General features: G+C 41.8%; 1 protein-coding gene across 1 annotated transcript in view; it reads left to right on the top strand.

Annotated features, from left to right (window-relative positions):
- Positions 1–707: 707 nt before the first annotated feature.
- Positions 708–22,207, top strand: part of LOC122805937 (vomeronasal type-2 receptor 1-like) — a 167,613-nt gene continuing 146,113 nt past the window's right edge. The window contains exon 1 of the mRNA XM_044076181.1: positions 708–871. Coding sequence (XP_043932116.1) covers positions 708–871 — 164 coding nt within the window. The remainder of the gene's footprint in view (positions 872–22,207) is intronic.

Genomic DNA, 22,207 nt, shown 5'->3' with positions numbered 1-22,207 from the left:
TGTGTACTGCATGCCTCCAGGTGATGTAGCACATACCTCATGTCTATGTGGAGCTCCCTATGCAACAGATCCTGGACCTAACTGTGCACGACAGAAATGTGTCTGCATGTGCACCTCGTGGGGGGGGGCACCATCCCCTGAGGTGGTTCCACCTGAAGGTAGTGCAGGACTATTAGATAATGAGGTTCCATTGTGGGCTCTGGATGTGATGTGGCCTGGTAACATGTCCACAATAGGTGGTAGAGGTGTTCCTGCTGGCAAATATCCCCTACACATTCTATTGTGTCACTGTCATGGAACATATGTGGGTTGTAATAGTCCACACAATCCCAGAACATGTCCAACATCATGCATAGATATCCCCAATAACACAGAATGGCAGATGTGTAGCAATCAATAGCAAGCATACCACATGCATATGTGGAAACATAGTGGCAGTGACAATGGCATGTAGGTGAAATATTCCATAACAGTCCAGCAATTCTAGTGTCCCCACAGGGAGCATGTCTACAAACACATAGCAGAACGTCTGGTACAATACAATATATGTCCCAATGGTAGATAAACTGGAGTCATACCACTTGCGTTGTATGAACATTTAGTTGGAGCTGATATGGTGGTGGGAGACTGATATGTGTATTGTATTATGGTAGCCATACCATATGAGTTGCTCAGACATATTTCCATCTTTATGTCTTTCAAGGACAATGGCACATCCAAGGAATCCTGCCTACAGTGCCACTGAGGGTGACATCATAATCAACAGCCTCATCCAGCGCTATCAGCTGCTCTTCTCCAGGACAAGCCATGATCAGCATGTGCACACTGCCATGTGGAATGATGTAGTCCACAGGGTAAAAGATGTCGGCATGTACAGCCTTACTTATGAGCAGGTCCATCATCATTGTAGTGTATGTATTGTATGTCGCTGTGCCGCTGCCGTGCGGGGTGACCACCTCGCAACAGCGGGGTTCATAACATCTATCCCCCCCACCAGAGCCGAGGAGCTGCTCATCAGCCTGGTGGGACCTGCCCACCCACAAGAGCTACAGACCTATACAATCATGGAGGTGGGTGCTACCCCACACACCAAACATGAAGCATGCAGGTAAGGTCCCAGGGCATATCAGCAGACCACTGTTGCATATGCATCTGTACAGTTAGTTCATGCATATGTGAGACATAGAGTCTGTTGCTGTGTAGTACTGATAATCAGTTGTGCATAATATGTAGTATTGTGGACTTCAACTGTTGTTTTACTGTAATATTGCACCCACCCTGTAGCAATGTCACAGCTGTATTCACTGACATCATCTCTGTCTCATCCCAATGTAGGTCCCTCTGGGATACCAACATGGCAACGGCCTGATGCCAGTGAGTATGGTTTAAGGTCATGTTTGGCAATACACTGTGCATGTCATAGCTAAGGTTTAGGCCATGTACACATCTAACACACCTACCCATAATGCATGCTGTACATGTTCACTGACAAAGCACACACCTCACTAATGGGATTACCAGCCTCAAACACATGCAATACACAGATCATCTCAGACAACTGTGGCTACACTCCAGTGCACATTTCCCAGGCACAGGTGACATCTGCCTAACACAGCTATGTCATACACAGAGCAGTTGAGCATGCTACACATAAGGAAATCCCAATCCCTCTACAAACACATGCTCCAGGGTCCTAAACCTCATCAACACATTAAACAGAACATACTGGAGGGATAGGGTCCTGTCCTGGGGAATTTCCACACTCTGGAACAGACATCCCATTCATGTCAGGCAATGCTACTCATTAGCCCTCTTTACAAAAACACTTGACAACTGGATGAGAAATGGGGAATTCACCCTGGGTAGTATGTCTGTGCCACAGCCTGACAGGGGCACAGGGGAATAACATTATTGGGTGGTGCATGCCTGGGAACCCCTGTGGCTAGGCTTATGTAAGCCCCGGGACCAATAGACTAGTACTCACCTATGAACCTATGTGTACCACAGACAACATTAGCCAGGGCTCATTACAGATATGTCCTGCATAATGGTGGGACATTGCCAAAGCCATGTGTTGCAATGTGTTCTGATGTACCAGCACTATGTTGGGGAAGTACAGAAAGTTGCAGTTATGATATATGTGCTGCACAATCCACACCTCACCCCAACTCAGAGATGACATCCCCATCTGTACCTTGCTGGTGCCACTGTATACCTGCATGTTTGCCATGCATTGGCAGGGAATATGCCAGTACACATGGTGTTCCTAGTTTGGGATACTGCAATATGACACACATGTGTAGGCCACAGATGTTGAGCATTTGCAATGTGGCAGGAGATGGTGGGGGTGTGTCATCCTGAAACACAACAGTGCACTGGAGGGGAGAGACAAACCAATTAACAATGGCTATATCTGCACACAGTCAAAGTCATGAAGTGTGGCAGACATAACTCTGACTCCACGGCACTAGTGATTGTACTGTGTGACCTCCAAAGGCTGTGCTCATGTTTAGCATGCAAACATGCAGGTTTGGGGAATATTTGCAGGGCTGACTGACCAACTACTGGCTCATGATGATGGTCCATGCTACTATACCCCTGCCAGGTATTGTGACCACAGTAGTACACATAGCAGTTGTTGCTACACACCATCATGATATGTGTGTGCACACATATGCACCCACAAACAATATGCATCCCAAGCAGCATCTGCACAACTAACACATATGGCTCATAATGCAATTGACTGTCTAGGTCATATGTCACATATCAGATATGTGTAGTGTTGACATATACAGTAGTGCTGCACCATGGCATGCCAGAGAAGAGGGTGCCATGTCAATAATGGTCTGTACACTCACCATAGATACAGTAAAGTGTGTCGGTTGTCAGTCTAATGGTATTCTATCACTCATACATGCACCACTGATGACGGCATCTGTGAATACACATCAGGCATTCACAAACCGCATGTGTCCACATATAATCCACAAATGTACAGAGGCTGTGAGCAGCAGAGGAAATATAACTGACACACAGATACACATCCTGCAATGGTGTGTACACATGTGAGCTATGGTGTACAGTACATGCCAGGGTGCTGCACAGATGCACAGCAATGCTGTGGACATGGGTGCAGTGTGTTCCAGGGGGAGGGCCATGACCTACTCACAGAAGCCATGCATCACAGCCATGTATAATGTTGGTAACAAGGATCAACTACAGTTGCACTGCATGCTGTTGAGCACCACATGTCCTGCATGCTGTCATGTGTGTAATTACAAGTCTGTGTATGATAATTTAGTGGACCATCACCTGCTATTGTGTGTGTTAGGGGGTGCTGGAGTTGTCTCTAGGTGCTTTCTGGTGGAGTGTATGGATTGTCATGTATGCCAACTGTGTGTGTGTGTGTGTATGTGTGTGTGTCCATGTCTGCACATGTGTTAGTGTGTGTGTGTGTGTGTGTGTGTGTGTGTGTATGTGTGTATGTGTGTAGTGTCATTCATACCTGCCAGCTTCTCTTAGGAGTCAGGCAGTAGATGGACATGGACAGACATACTAGACACCAGGAAGACATTTCTGAACTGTGATTGCAGGACAGCCGATAGTATATGAGTGTCCACAGCCGAAAAGATGCATAAGGAGGCAATACTACACATCAGGGATACCGGTTTAACTGCAAACAGCAGAAATGTGAAGGTAAACCCATGTATGCAGCAGTACGGATGCAGTGGGGAATCATTAGACTATACCAGAGTGTTTCCATATTGTAATGTACTCTACATAGACAATAGTTAGTGCAACAGATCATGCAGCTATTGAACAACAGTTACGTATGCCACCCCTGTATGTGACATCATTGACTGACTGCAGTAGCCAATAACAAATGGCAGCCATTCTCAACACATGTGGACCACACCAGGGTGTTACCCAGATGACAATAGCGTGTCCTGGACAAAACAGACCCCAAACAAGGGAAAGAGGTAATGGAGTAACAGGTCATGTGTTGTGATCACGTCTGAGCTATTAGATTAATTATACCTGAGTGATTGGCATCAGTTATTGTAATTATTCAAGTCTGATGCTGGATGAGGGACTACAGACAATTAAGTAGGGACTTTGTCTATACACACGTAAAATCCATTATTGTGTTGCAATTCCAGGGTGTGTGCATGTCTGTGCACGTGAGCATGTGTGTGCATGTGTATGTGTGTGTGTGTGTGTGTGTGTGTGTGAGTGTGTGTGTGTGTGTGTGTGTGTGTGTGTGTGTGTGTGTGTGTGTGTGTGTATGTGTGTATGTGTGTAGTGTCATTCATACCTGCCAGCTTCTCTTAGGAGTCATGCAGTAGGTGGACATGGACAGACATAATAGACACCAGGAAGACATGTCTGAACTGTGATTGCAGGACAGCTGATAGTATATGAGTGTCCACAGCCGAAAAGATGCATAAGGAGGCAATACTACACATCAGGGATACCGGTTTAACTGCAAACAGCAGAAATGTGAAGGTAAACCCATGTATGCAGCAGTACGGATGCAGTGGGGAATCATTAGACTATACCAGAGTGTTTCCATATTGTAATGTACTCTACATAGACAATAGTTAGTGCAACAGATCATGCAGCTATTGAACAACAGTTACGTATGCCACCCCTGTATGTGACATCATTGACTGACTGCAGTAGCCAATAACAAATGGCAGCCATTCTCAACACATGTGGACCACACCAGGGTGTTACCCAGATGACAATAGCGTGTCCTGGACAAAACAGACCCCAAACAAGGGAAAGAGGTAATGGAGTAACAGGTCATGTGTTGTGATCACGTCTGAGCTATTAGATTAATTATACCTGAGTGATTGGCATCAGTTATTGTAATTATTCAAGTCTGATGCTGGATGAGGGAGTACAGACAATTAAGTAGGGACTTTGTCTGTACACACGTAAAATCCATTATTGTGTTGCAATTCCAGGGTGTGTGCATGTCTGTGCACGTGAGCATGTGTGTGCATGTGTGTGTGTGTGTGTGTGTGTGTGTGTGTGTGTGTGTGTGTGTGTGTGTGTGTGTGTGTGTGTGTGTGTGTGTGTGTGTGTGTGTTTGTGTATGTACTTTTAAGCGGTGATGTACAGGTCTTAAAGTCCATTTCCTGTTTTCCCCTCACAGGTGGCGTGGTGGGGCTGGGTCCCTCCCACAGGGAATCTGATGTCACTGATACAGACAGTGACCATGAGAATAGGTGTGTTGAGGCACAGGCAGGGTTGTCAGGGGTTGAAGCTGGGCCACTAATTGACATCTCACAAGTATCCACCCCATCCACGCACACAGTCATACTGCCTCTACATACCTCATCGCCGTTGGCCTTAGCTGAGGGACATTCTACGGTTGGCATTGGCCAGGACAGTGTGGTATACATGGCATGTGTGTCAGGACACAGCAGCCATAGCTGGATGTCCGGCAGGTTACCACATAGGCAGATGTTCAGGGGTGCTCGTTGGAGCACTGCTGGTCATCATGCCCCTGGCAAACGTGCCACATATATATCTACCACACGCATGTTACAGGCTGTCATGGAGGCACAGGTACGAATGGAATGGTACATCAGACAGGGTCTAAGGGCACAGAGGGCTTATCAGACCTCTGTAAATGACAGCATCTGTGATCTAGTAGGTGCCATTCATAATTTCACTGAGGTCATGGATAGACGGTGGGGTGAGACATTGGATCTCATCAACAATGTCATGTCCATGCATCAGGGCAGGGCAGGAGGGTTGCGACGGCCACATGGATGTATGCCAGCAACATCAGCAGCTGGAGGTCGCCGTGGACATCCCACCAGTCACAGACACTCCTGTAGTGGCAGTATCAGTCCCAGCACTGCAGGGGGGTGCTGTCCACAGACAGTCATAGCAGGCCATGTGCACGTGGCCCTGGCCAGCCCCAGTGGAGACCTGGATCCAGTGGACATTTGTCAACCTCGGGGGACAGTACCCTAACTGGTCTTGTACCTGATAGTGCCTGTGGCACCCCTGCCAGGCACAGTTCCTGTGTCTGTGGCCAGAGATGGTGAACTGCAAACCCTGCCAGGTACAGTCTGCAGCTGTCTCTCAAATCCTCGTATAGGGCAACCACATGGTAGAACTATGCACATGCAGGCACACACACATCAACAACAAACCCCAACCACATACCTGCACACACAATATCACAATTGAGCCTTCTCACAAAAACAAACACACATTGTCAACTGAATGGCTCAGCCTAGGCCTCCGGTAAACTAACAACACATCCTGTGCATATGATGATACTTGTGCCACATCCTGTCATCCGTAACATCGATGCAGGGACAGGCTAACATGGTTCTGATACACAGGATGACTGTACAACAGTGTAGCAATGGAATACTGTGTAGCATGTTGTCAGCAGTAAAGTGAAATGCTAACATCCTGGAATGTGTAGCTGTGCAGCCATGATACATTATAGCTGTTATTAATAATGCTGCATTGTTTTCACCAGTATCTATTCTGATTGTGTTGTGGTTGTCCATGTGCCACATGGCTGATGGGTGTAGTGGTGTCAGCAGGCCTTGAACAGTGGACACCGGTAAGTGTAGTGGGTGGTACACATGACATGGCTGGGTGCAACAAACAGAGCTTTTGGTTTGGATGCAGTACAAATACAAGACTGTACACATGGAGGTATGTCCCTGTGTAGGTAGCACATCTGTTGCCCATGTAATCCCACCAAGGCAGGATAGGCACAACCACACATTGGTATATATATGGTCTGCTATTTGAATAACATTGAAAATGCTAACAGCAGGGTGTATGTCCCTTTCTCCACTCTACTGTGACCCTCACCTCAGTAACATGGGTGTGCCACTGCTGGTGGCATAGCCCTACCCTTAGGAGGGTGTGAGGCACTCTACTACTGTGAATGGTGTAAACAACAATTACTCAACCTGATAACATACACTGTACAGTATTACAGACAGCTATGTGGGGGGGATAGATGCAACAGTAACTGCAATGATGGTGGATGTGTCCACAACAGCCACAACCAGTGAGTTATAGCAACCCAGTATTGCTGCACACCTCTACAGTGTGGAGGAGGCCATTAACACATCTACGACCTGTGAAGGAATGTATGTCCACGGGATGGCACCTGTGGAATGTTAGCATTTGCCAAGCTGTCGTGGGGGAAACATTCTGTGAATGGAGGTAGATCCCTTAACATCTGCACACACATTCCTACATGTGGGATGGTGTAGAAAAGCCTGCTATGATCTACATAGGCTGTGTGAACCTCCTAACCCTCAGCTGCAAGTTTCATGACTGCTTCAATGAGGTATACCAGGTTTAGGTGGCATTCTCTGCCTTTGACAAACCCAACATTGGTGGAGTCCAGGGTTTTAAGATTACCGGTGACATTGGCCATGAGTTCAGTGTTGATATGTTCCATGTCCCTGCAGATCAGGCTCATCAGGCTACTGGTTGGTAGTTTCCAGCTGACATGATGGAACACCCTTTGTGGAAGTGGATGACTGTTGCTGTGTGCCATTCAGTAGGCAGAAACCCTGAGCTGAGTCTATGATTGAACACAGCATTTATGTAGGGTGCCGGTTTGTTCTGTAGTATGTGTAGAATGCAGCCTGTGTTGGTTTCTGGTCCCATGGATTCTGTGTTACTGGCTCTGGAGAGTGTGGGTCTTACCTGTGCGTCCGTAATTACAGTAACCTTGCATCAGTCTGGTGTACAGATGGGCCATTTATGGGGTGAGAGGGGGTCATGTGTGCAATGAACCCATCTGCCTGGATGTTGGCATTATCAGTTGCTTCTATCTAATACTGCCATTGTGCTGTAACTCAGAGCAGATGTGAGTATTGCCATTGAGATTCCTGGTTTAGCTATACACTGCTTTGTGGTTGTCCTTGGCAACACTGGTGACTCCATTGTTAGGTGTAGGCCTGTTGGATCATATGAGGGATCCCAGCTACTTACTGAGCCTGCCCAGGGGGTTCCCCCAAGCATGAGACTTCACTTGACTGTACTGCATGATATGTTACTGATGCCAGTCTGACATCATACAGATTGGAACGGAGTACTGTTAACATCTAGTGCCCTTGTTGTGTAAGGTCCTGGTTATGGGATCTTTAACAGTTGATAGTGTATTGCAGGCCAGGCGTGTTTGGCTGTGGGGGAGGATACCTATTCGTGCTAGATGTATGTTGTTTGGGCCTCTCAAACCCATTAATGGTGCATGTGGACATATATGTTTTTGTTATGTTCCCAATTTTATCTACAGATGTATGTCTGTATATATATATATATATATATATATATATATATATATATATATATATATATATTGCTGTATATATGTGGAAATATGGATGTAGACATATATATCTATAGATGTGTGCATATCTATGTATATATGTTTATATATATATATATATATATATATATATATATATATATATATATATATATATATATTTCTATATCTATATGTACATATATAGATATGTTATATCCATTTAGATATTAATATATATGCACACACACATACATCTACATGTTGAAATACATTCTCTGTAGTGTTGAATACCAGGGCTGGATGATATGTTTGTGAAAACATCATTATTATGAATATCTTCATGGCTTAGTGGTAAATCACTTTGTCTATGGTGTGCAGCATCCTGGGTTTGAGCCTTGCAGGAGCTGTTTATTTTGTTGCTGGGCAGAACATAGCCCATTGGATACAGCCTGATTAAGGCAATTTAAAGCAGTTGTAAGTGGGTTTGCGTGGAGCTAAGCACTGCTAACTTCCGGTTACAGTGTCTTACTTAATCTGTGTAGGCAATGCTTACCCCCATTCAAACCCGCTTACAACTGCTCAGAAGTTCCTTAATCACTCTATATCCAATGGGCCGTGTTCTGCCCTGCAACAAAATAAACAGCTCCTGCAAAGCTCAAGCCCAGGACCCTGCACACCATAGACACACCATAGACAAAGTGATTTACCACTAAGCCATGCCTGATACAAATAAACCTGATGTTTTCAGAAACATATCATCCAGTCCAGTTATGCAACAGTACAGAGAATGTATACCAACATCTAGACGTATGTGTGTGTAAATATATTAATATCTAAACAGATACAACTTATCTATATATGTATCTATATATATATAAATTTCTATAACTGTATACATATATTAATATATATGAACATATATACATGCAAATGCCTACATCGACACATATATGTGTCTACACCTATATGTCTACATATACACAGCAAGATACATATGTGTATGCAGATATACATCTATGTAGGTATATACGGACCTAGTTATATATATGTAATCAGATATATATATCTATATCGGTATATATGGCCATACATCTGTAGATAGCAATGGCAGATTAACAAACACACATATGTCCGCATGCACCGTTGATGGAGTTGAGAGTCCCCACACACTATACGTCTTGTACCAATAGGCATCCCCCCCAAGAAATACCTCACTAAAAGAATCACAGGCCTAAAGCAGATGCCCTACGCTGACCGCCTTAAAAAACTCCAGCTATACTCTGTCGCATATCGTCTACTCAGAGGCGATCTCTGCTTAACATACAAGGCCATGTCAAACCCAGAGCTGTTGGACATGCTACACTTAAAGAAATCCCAATCCCTCAGAGCTACACGCTCCAGGGATCTAAACCTTGTCATCACAATAAACAAAACATGCTGGAGGGATAGGTTCCTGACCCAGAGACTCCCCAGACTCTGGAATAGATTGCCCATACATGTCAAGCAGAGTGCCTCTTTGGACCACTTCAAGAGGAACCTTGACGTTTGGATGGGAGAAAATTCACCCCAGGGATCACGTCAGTCACCCTGCTAGACAGGGGTCCAGGAAAGTAAATAATGTGGGAAGAAATAGCCAAGGAATTGTTATGGCTAGGCTTAGGTTCATAGGTTCATAGATTAGTATTAAGCTAACTGCCCTTGTGAGCCATTTTAAGCCTAGCCAATAATTCCTTGTGAGACTCAAACCCTGCACCTTGTGCTTGTAAGGCAAACACCTTAACCATTAGGCCACCCTCCCAACCCTGGCTTGTATAGGCCCTAGGGCTGATAGCCTAGTACCAACCTATGAACCTATGAACCACAGCCAAACACGTCCACCTGCAATACACTACCAAGTGCTGCAGATCCCATAACTAGGACCTGACATGACATGGGCACAAGATGTTAACAGTACTACATCCCACCTGTATGATGTCAGGCTGGTATTGGTAACATATCATGCAGTACAGTCTGCCTCCCATAGGAAAGATAAAATGTGGAAGCCATCAACATTCCCAGGATACAGGTACACAGACACAGATATGCAAATACATATATACATATGTATATATATATATATATATATATATATATATATATATATATATATACACACACATAGATATGGATATACACATGACTACACATACACATGCAGATATATGTACAGTAAGATACATATGTGGAAGGTGCACACAATATGGAACAACCACTATGCCTACAGTTAACACCTGAACAACTGGACACTGTATGGGCCAACCATACAAATAACAATCGTTGCCTGCAACGTATTCCCACAGAGAGGTCATAGGGAAAACACCACACACAGGTTTGCAGAAATGGAATACCTTTCACTCTGTACTATTACAGTTCTATATGCCATGTCATATAACTGTTCAGACACTGACATCCATATAAACAGAGGAATGCAACTGTGAAACAGTTATACTAGTACAGTAGTCTGGATAGGTTCACAACTGTTGCTGTCTAGGCCAAGCCCTTCAAATTGTACAATAGTGAGGACAGACTGGGCCACAGAATACCAAACGATCAACAGTATGTAATGCAGGTGTATAGTTCAGCAGCCTCTATCTACACTCTGTACAAAATCACTAGTTGGTAAAGACATCATGTGACCAAATGGGTTGTAACTGTTACATAACAAGGCATAACTGACACCATCACATGCACATTGACAAAGAGAGCAGTCTGTTTGGCAGGAGGCACTAGGCTTGCATTAACCCAATATATGTAAGTAATGTAAATATAGGTGAAGTATACGGTACTGTACATCCAGATACCTTAAGGCAGCTCACCCCGATACCCCCACATATTTTAACAGCCTAGTTCATTTATGCTGCCCTCCCCAGACTCAATAATACAGGGCCATATACCACTGTTACATACACTGGCCTCTGAAATGCATTAGAGCACACATGTATTGTGTAGGTGACGCCCACACATATATGGCCTTAGCCCCACCCTATGTGTGGGGGAAACAACAGCAGTGGACTGATGGCAGCAATGGCCATGTGATATACTCACAGATCACTACGGAACAACCCCCAACAGCATGTCATATGTGAAAAGCTTGATATGTAGGTGGAGGACAGAGGCTGGAACACAGGCACAAATGTGGAGAACTGTTGCCATACACTAAGCAAGTTGCTGGTGTTACAGGATAGTCTGCAACATACCCTTAGTCAGGGAATTGAGGTTACAAACAGAAATGGATGTAGCCATGCACTGATAGCACTCAATACACACACTGTCAGTGAAATATCTGGCACAGGATCTGTGTGGTGGACAGACAACACATGATAGGCACACCTCTGTCCACCAAGAGGATAGGCCCACAGTTGAGAGCTATGCAGACAGACTGCATTCCAAGGTAAAGTAGTATGTACACACACACCCTGTAACACCAGCACTATACAAAGCATAACACAACTCTACTCACACTCTGTCTGTAGTTCCTGAGCCTCCTACAAATATGTAGTTTTCCTGAGTGTGCCGGGTCTCCTGTAAGAGGTATTGCTACCTGCTGTCTGTAACACTGATGCCAACACACAGGAAGGATGTCCATCACATAGGCACTGTACAGGGACCACACCTACATGATGTAGGGGTTCAGAGTATGTGGTTGCCATGACATTGGTGATTGGAAGTACTACGCATGTCTAATCATATATATATATATATATATATATATATATATATATATATATATATATGGCTAACTGGATAATAATATGTACATACATGTCTAATTATATATATATATATATATATATAGCTAACTGGATAATAGTATGTACATATATTTCCACTATATGTCTTGGACATGGAGTGTAGCCCTACCCCAGCCTCTATAGTCCCACAGTTGTAATGCAAGGGGTTGTCATGTATGTATAGCAGGTATATTAGTAGACTATTGCTACTGTCATTGGGATTGTCTTCAGAGACATGGTGTGTGTTGGAGGTCACATCTGCTTATAACGTGTGCCATTGGCTACTGACAGACATCCTAAGGACATCATAGTAAAGTACCGCTGCTAGCATGTAATGCCTCTGTGGACTGCAGCAGAGATATTGGCCAATATATGTAGACATTCCAACACACTCTGTACAGTCCAGAGGTATACAGATAACCCCTTAGTGCTAAACATGTGTACCATGCCTGACAATATGGATGTAGACAGCCATGTAGATGGGTATAACACATAATGACTGGAATACATTTGCCACCATAGGTTATGCATTCACACAAAAAACAAAACGTAGGAAGAAGGCACAACAGCCGAAGTAGAGATGCTGTATAGTAAATAGTATTGCTGCCACACTTCAACAGAAAACCCAAGGCCCATAAACGCTCCAAACAAAATTTATTGAAGTAGGTATAATACAAATAAAATGCGTCGACCTAGGTTTCGTCCGTCTACACGGACTTCTTCAGAACAACAAATACTGCATAAGAAGCTCTTAAGTATCTTCCACATTATTAATTAATGAGCCCATTAACCAATCAACTGCACATAAAGAAATTAAAAAAAAAAACATTTTTTTAAAAAACATTTTAAAAAACCACAACAAAACGAAAAGGCAGCTAATGCACATAATATGTAAAACTGTCAAATAATGTAACTCCACTTAACAATAAGAATATGCTTATTTTAACTAAATATATTTACATTATGTAAATATGTAAATAAATAAAATTCCCTTAAATCTAAAGATGGATTAATATATAAAAATTATGTAAAATATTATGAATATGTAATACGTGTGCTACTGAAATTAATTCTATGGTACAAAGTGACCATAATAAGATGAGTATATGTATGGTGAAATGTAGTGATCTAATACACAATAAATATCTAAACCAATTTCGTGCAAAATTATTTATATATCTAAAATAAAGGAGTAAGTTATAATATATGTATATATATATATATAAAAGACAAAATATATATATGTTATTCAAAAATTGATATGGGGATACTAAACAGATGCTAACCATGAATAATTACAGGTGAATAAAAATTGTAATGTATGATATATGTTAAATATATATACATGTACCAAATTATGTACAAATAAATATGATAAATATGAAATAGTAGAAATGTAATAAATATATATATATATGTGAAATGTAAATATATATAAAAAAACTATATATAAATATATAAATAAAAAATATATATAAATATATAAATATATAAATATAAAATCTATAAATATAAAATATATGTATATATATATATATATATATATATATATATAAAAAAGGGTGTGTCCAATATTAAACTTGTTTACCATGGAAAAGTCCCACACATGTATGTGTATATATACACCTACTTTACATGTGTGCTGCGGACCCTTTTAATAAATAGTGTACATAATAGAAATAAACATATATTCCAAAACAGAACTATGTTAGTGACCCTTAATATTATTTAACCATAAAATAGGCTTGATGCTAATATATTCATTAAGTCCAGGATATTGGTGAGCATTAAGTAATATCTGCATCCTCAATTCTAAAATATCTAAATTATATTTAGTTATTTTGCCCTGTAAATCCATGTTCTGATGTGAAACACCAAAAAACTTAAAATAATGATTCTCATATTGATTTATATGTCTGGCTAGAGCATTTGTTGATTTGTTGTTTTTAATGTCCAGTAGATGTTCTTTGACCCTGTCCCTCAGGTGCCTACTGGTTTTGCCAACATAAAACCCTTCACACTGTTGGGAAACAGCGATATAAACAACATTAGTGGTATAACAGTTTATATGCTGGCTAATTTTAATGTTGTGATTATTGACTGTCACAACTGTATCAGTGTTGATCAAATGTTTACAAGTTGAACACCTACCGCATTTAAAATTACCCATGGGTTTGTGAGAAATATTATCAATTTTGACATTCAAGCTTTCAAACAAATCCTTAAATGAAGTGTCCTTCCTAAATACATGTGTTACACACCCTTTAAAAATTTCCCCCAGTGACTTGTCTGTACTTATAAATTTCCAATTCTTATTAATAATATTTTTAATTCTTGAGGAAATATCATTAAATGTAGTGATGTACAAAGGAATGTTATTGCAAATAAATTTTCCAGCGTCAACAAGTTGACTTTTGTGACTATTACTAAATACCACCTCATTAGTGTTTAATAAGGCCTTGTAAAAACCATTATGCCTTTTGCCTCTCACTTCTTTAGCTATGCTGCTGCAAAGATCATTCGGGTACCCTCTATTCAGAAATAAACTAATAATAAATTTTATTTCGTGTTCAAAATCCACCTCCTCACTAACCATTCTTGATTCATGATTTTTGCAGCAGCATAGCTAAAGAAGTGTGAGGCAAAAGGCATAATGGTTTTTACAAGGCCTTATTAAACACTAATGAGGTGGTATTTAGTAATAGTCACAAAAGTCAACTTGTTGACGCTGGAAAATTTATTTGCAATAACATTCCTTTGTACATCACTACATTTAATGATATTTCCTCAAGAATTAAAAATATTATTAATAAGAATTGGAAATTTATAAGTACAGACAAGTCACCGGGGGAAATTTTTAAAGGGTGTGTAACACATGTATTTAGGAAGGACACTTCATTTAAGGATTTGTTTGAAAGCTTGAATGTCAAAATTGATAATATTTCTCACAAACCCATGGGTAATTTTAAATGCGGTAGGTGTTCAACTTGTAAACATTTGATCAACACTGATACAGTTGTGACAGTCAATAATCACAACATTAAAATTAGCCAGCATATAAACTGTTATACCACTAATGTTGTTTATATCGCTGTTTGCCAACAGTGTGAAGGGTTTTATGTTGGCAAAACCAGTAGGCACCTGAGGGACAGGGTCAAAGAACATCTACTGGACATTAAAAACAACAAATCAACAAATGCTCTTGCCAGACACATAAATCAATATGAAAATCACTATTTTAAGTTTTTTGGTGTTTCACATCAGAACATGGATTTACAGGGCAAAATAACTAAATACAATTTAGATATGTTAGAATTGAGGATGCAGATATTACTTAATGCTCATCAATATCCTGGACTTAATGAATATATTAGCATCAAGCCTATTTTATGGTTAAATAATATTAAGGGTCACTAACATAGTTCTGATTTGGAATATATGTTTATTTCTACTACGTACACTATTTATTAAAGTGTCGTCCACACATGTAAAGTAGGTGTATATATACACATACATGTGTGGGACTTTTCCATGGTAAACAAGTTTAATATTGGACACACCCTTTTTTATATATATATATATATATATACATATATTTTATATTTATAGATTTTATATTTATATATTTATATATTTATATATATTTTTTATTTATATATTTATATATAGTTTTTTTATATATATTTACATTTCACATATATATATATATTTATTACATTTCTACTATTTCATATTTATCATATTTATTTGTACATAATTTGGTACATGTATATATATTTAACATATATCATACATTACAATTTTTATTCACCTGTAATTATTCATGGTTAGCATCTGTTTAGTATCCCCATATCAATTTTTGAATAACATATATATATATTTTGTCTTTTATATATATATACATATATTATAACTTACTCCTTTATTTTAGATATATAAATAATTTTGCACGGAATTGGTTTAGATATTTATTGTGTATTAGATCACTACATTTCACCACACATATACTCATCTTATTATGGTCACTTTGTACCATAGAATTAATTTCAGTAGCACACGTATTACATATTCATAATATTTTACATAATTTTTATATATTAATCCATCTTTAGATTTAAGGGAATTTTATTTATTTACATATTTACATAATGTAAATATATTTAGTTAAAATAAGCATATTCTTATTGTTAAGTGGAGTTACATTATTTGACAGTTTTACATATTATGTGCATTAGCTGCCTTTTCGTTTTGTTGTGGTTTTTTTAAAATGTTTTTTAAAAAAATGTTTTTTTTAAAAATTTCTTTATGTGCAGTTGATTGGTTAATGGGCTCATTAATTAATAATGTGGAAGATACTTAAGAGCTTCTTATGCAGTATTTGTTGTTCTGAAGAAGTCCGTAGACGGATCTAAAACCTAGGTCGACGCATTTTATTTGTATTATACCTACTTCAATAAATTTTGTTTGGAGCATTTATGGGCCTTGGATTTTCTGTTGAAGTGTGGCAGCAATACTATTTACTATACAGCATCTCTACTTCGGCTGTTGTGCCTTCTTCCTACGTTTTGTTTTTTGGAGGTATTGGTTCCTGGTTTTACTATGCATTCACACACCCCTGTTTGGCCTGACACATAATAACCGCTGGTAGAGGGGTGCCATGGCCACATACTACCCACTAGATATTGACATACATTTGTACAGCATCCCACTGCTCTGTCTGACATACATGACATCTCACTGGGTAAGTACACTAAGCTGCTAGGCATGTAACAATGAACTGTGCAGGCTACAGGCAGACTGGCTCAACACTGGCCTACATCTCCTATGGGGGAATGGACATGTACCTGCATATATAGCAGGCTCTACAGGCATGTCACAGCACAGGGTAAGTTACACCTGTGTGAAAGTGCATAACCACAACCAACGTGAACACAGCCACAGCCACATATGTTAAGCTAGCATAGTATTACAGTATATGGACTATCTGTTCAGCACCATCCTCATATGTGCCACTCACAGACTGACCCTGCATATACTGGGCTACTACACAGTTTGGTCTGATGGCTGTCTGTGGTATGGGACATGTGTGTGTGTATGGCCCTACAAACATGTATGCCAATATGGTACCATACAGTGGAGCAGCATGTAACATCAGATAGGACAGGACCTAGAACAATGACATCTACCACAGTCTGTACACAGGCTAAAGTACATATTAACAATACACACACTACCAACATTCACCATAAGTACACAGACCTCAGTACTGTACAAACATCCACAGAATGTCCAGGTTATGTCATCAAATATAACCCCTACTGTACATAACATGTGTAGCAGTCTGATATCTCACTGGCTTGTTATCAGATATGATGACACTAATTATGGTGTACAGCACATATGCACCACTTCATGCACGGCATATGTACACAGGTTGACAGAGTTGTGGCTGGAAGCACATACACAGGGCCAATAATGACATGTTGCTGTGATAACCTCATACATTTACTGTTGTAACAGGGTTTGTTGCAACATATGTCCTATGAGCAATAAGAAGTCAGTAACTGTCTCGTCTTTCACCATCGACAGACTGCAATTCTAACACTACCTTCTGCAGTCTGCAGATAGATGCTCCGTTGGTAACACATGAAATCAAAGACACAACACACTGCCCTGTCTGCAAATGACCCTGCAGATGGGGATTTCACATAAAGATGGAACTGACATGGGAGGTATTGAGACATGTAGGACAGTCATATCCACACACACGCACACACACACACACACACACACACACACACACACACACACACACACACACACACACACACACACACGCTGTTAAACCAACAGCACTCTGAATGCAGTATAGCAGCACTTACAGTCTGTAGTCAGGTCAGGCACACCCCCGCCTGTGTGTTGCCCTGTTTCCACAGTGTATGTTGTTAGATGTAAATCCTCAATCCATCTGAGATGCTGTTTGCCAAACAACAGATCTAGTTCTTGCTCACAGTGAATGAAAAGGGCCAGCACCAACATGGTGTTCCTAGATACTGGAGTGTGTTTCCATGCAAGGGGCTATGGAAATGTTACCATAGCTGTTCTACATGCAATCAGCTAGGGGAGGGCTGCAATTTATGCAGAGCCCATCTGCTGATCATGAGCATCACTTAAAATACACATGCTGCTGCCAAGCAAAGCAGGTGTAGGTCTTCACATCCACCAGAGAGGGAGTGAGAGAAGCAAACAGAGGCAAAGACAAGGTAGGGAGTGGTGGGAGAGTAAAACCTAAGCATGTTTGTGTCAGACATCTACCAACACAGGGTATCAAACCCCTGATGACTTTGTAGTGCTATCACAGTTTTATGCAGTTATTGGATGCTTCACATGGGTTATCTGTTGTGGACCCCTCAGAACATATATGTGATGGTGACTGACATGTGCAACAGGATACATTAGCTATATGGTAGGTGACATACACATGCCTGTCCGCATGTACAGGTGCCAGCATCAACACAGCCACACTCTCACAAGGACGTACATACATTGACACACTTGGCAGGGCCAGGATTACAACTCATCAGTAGTGGGATTGACACAACACATCACTATGCAGGTATCACATGCACCACACAGGTCATACAGGGGATGTATGGGCAAAGAGTATGGTGAGGTGTCTGACATCAGACGGCATGCTTCAGTATGCCCATGGGAGATGTAGGGAATGTGGATGTGAACATACGCACCATCCAACACATGCACAAACACACAGGGTGACAGTACTGACATGCATGGGTGCATGTCTGCACTGGTGTGTGGTGGTTGACTGTACCAGAGGGCTGTACAAGGCTAGGCAATGGGTATACCTTGGCATCAGGCCACATGATGATGGTCTGCATTGTGGCTCAGGGCTGTAGTGTCTGTATTTTCCCACACTGGTGGGTACTGTATCCCCCATCCAGTCACCTGGGTGACTATTGTGTGTGGCCAATGCTGTGCATTGCTTGCCATGTATGTGTTCCTTAGTGCATGACATTGACGGTGTCTGGGATGTGCACACCTCCCACATGCATGTACAGTGACATGTGGAACTCTACCTGGGGTGTCTGGCCCATGTTGTGAACACAAATTATCATTAGATGTGCCAGTCTTGCCCACCTGTGGTGGGAACTGGTAATGGGCAGCAAGTTTACCCTGCACCTACATTGATAGCATGCTAACAGCATTTCCTAGTGTCACTGGCATCTGTCAATACAGGGTATGTTGTCAGGCATGGTATGTCCTTTGTGGGTCATGTGATGGCACCACAGGTGCTTTAGGTGTCCATTATGGAACATTGGGAAGGTGCACTGTCGGCATGTACATGCATATTTGATAGATGGACAGGGTGCCATGCCCACAGCTAAAACCCCATAGTTACTATCAGTGGCCAATATGCAGTGTACTCTCCACATATTGGCTGTTGCCTAGGCATGTGTGTGTGTATGAGACATGGGTTGAGAGTGTGCTCTGGGTAATACTGGGGTTGATAACTGTGATTGCCTGGCCTTGATGTCACATGTATGGGTATGGCTTTGCACCCCAGCCTCTCAGCTATTTCACATTTGTTATCCCTGTATGGTGGACATTGTGATATATATAGTAGGGCCACCATATAAGAAATATGCAAAGTCCACTCCACATTGGCCACAGGTGTCACACACTCACAGCCACCTCCACACAGGATACATGTTACAAGCACACACACACACACACACACACACACACACACACACACACACACACACACACACACACACATGCACCTGTCAAGTCTGGGAGTAGAACCCATATCTAACTAGTTTATTACACTATAGCACTATGCAGTTATAGTATGCACCAAGGAGATTACTGGAGTACTCTTTCCCCAAAGGTGTATATCACATTGTATGACATTAGCAGGATTGCCAATGTAGTGAGTGTGAATAGCCTAAAATGTAGTGCTCCCTGAACAGACATGATGCACACACAAAACATCCACAACTGACATGAGTGAGGTATGAAACCCCTAACAGAGGTCTATATTACACTACAGTATAGAGCTGTTATAGGATGCATGACAGGATTTTTAGGGAACTTATTCCCCAAAGGTGTATTTCACAATGAATGACATCAGGATTGCCAAAGTAGGCCATTTGAAATGTACTGTGTGTGACTAGCCTATAATGCATTGCTCCATACACACACATTGAAACACACCCAAAACATCCAGAACTGCCATGGGTGGGGATGGAACCCTACCACAGTTCTACATCTCACTACAACAGTATGCCATTACAGGACACGCTACAGAGATTACTAGGCTACAACCTTTCCAGAGGTGTATTTCTAGGTGGGTGACATCAGCAGCCTTGCCAAAGTTGAGTATATGAATTGTAAGGCGTGTGGGTACCCTAAAAAGCATTGTTCTTTGCACAGTCAGAGACAGACAGACACACACACACAATTGGCAAGTCAGGGATTAGAACTCCTACCTAACTACTTTATCACACTACAGCAGTAAACAGTTACAGGACATGCTATGTTGCTTACTGGGCTACAACTTTCCCAGAGGTGTATTTCTAGGTGGGTGACATCAGCAGCCTTGCCAAAGTTTCCCAGAGGTGTATTTCTAGGTGGGTGACATCAGCAGCCTTGCCAAAGTTGAGTATATGAATTGTAAGGAGTTTGAGTACCCTAAAAAGTATTGCTCTCTACACAGTCAGACACACACACAAACTCACACACCCACAGTTGCCAAGTCTGGGGTTAGAACACCTACCTAACTAGTTTAGCACACTACAGCAGTACTCAGCTATGGGACGCACCATGGAGATTACCGGGCTACAACTCTCCCAAAGGTGTATTTCACATTGGATGACCTCAGCAGGCTTGTCATATTAGGGCTATGGGGAGGGTGGTGTGTGCATGGGCCATAACCCATTCATGTATGGGTTGACACACCACATGCAGGCACACACGGGGTCATATGTTGCAGGTACGTGTATACAGCTGCTAGATGACTACTTCCTTGTACAGTCATGATGCACAGCTGGCATGTGCACCACATAGTCTGTAATGCAGACAGAAACTGGTGGCTAGTATCTATAGTTATTGACATCTGCACTTCATGTGTTTGGGGCCCTTTGTCTGTGTGCTGGTGGGACAGGCCTGGATGGCTCCTTGTCACAGTCACCCTCTTCCACACATCTATGTACATCTATCTTTGGCTTATTATAGTGTGTTGTCCTGACATATATGTCTGTATTCCTAACCACTGTATGTGCAAGGCATGAGTGGTGCATATTGATGAGTGTCTGCACTAACAACTGAACAACTGCAACTCCAGATATGTCTTGTCCACTGGGGTTTGCAGTCATGGCCTCCATGTGTTTACATGTGTGAGCATGCCCAGTATGACCTTTCAGTATGTGGTTGACTGACATTGCCTTAATTTCTCTAAGTGTGTGAGCATGTCCAGTATGGCCATCTGTACTGAATGTGTGGATTGTGTCCAAGTAGTTTGTGCTGCAGTGCTGACCTTTGTGTTGTACACTAACAGGTAGCATGCTGTCTCTGCAGGGTATCCATCAATCATTTGGCTTTGACTGTTACTACATTTCTGCATAGTGGGGGGGGCACACATGACTGTCTCTACATTTCTACACATGAGTGGGGGGGCACACCTGACTGTTATTACATTACTATGTAGGATGTGGGGGGCACATGTGACACTTGTACACATTTGCTATGACTATATTGGTATGTCATGTACTCCATTTCATTCTGTATTGCTAACTATCATGCTGACTAGAGGCATACCAGCATACTACAGATTGTGGCTTTGGTTGCCCTACATATTATTGTCTGACTTCCTACCCTTCAGAACTAACATCCCACTGCCTGCCCTGCTGTGGTCTGTCTGTGTAGGCCTGGGGGGGGGGGTTAACCATAGCCATCATTCTGGGGCCATAAAACAGACTGTGTTTGGGTTTGTCTACACCTGCCCTGCTGGCTGAGACTGTTGTTGGGTATGTGAACCGTCCTGACGGGCATGTGTGGGTCATATGGGCACACATGCCACTAAGCACATTTCCTGCAG

This window comes from Protopterus annectens, chromosome 7.part0, assembly GCF_019279795.1.
Source record: "Protopterus annectens isolate FY-2018-M chromosome 7.part0, PAN1.0, whole genome shotgun sequence".
NCBI classification, from domain to species: domain Eukaryota; kingdom Metazoa; phylum Chordata; order Ceratodontiformes; family Protopteridae; genus Protopterus; species Protopterus annectens.
Note: the sequence above shows the minus strand (reverse complement) of the source record. Positions and strands in the feature narration are given on the sequence as shown.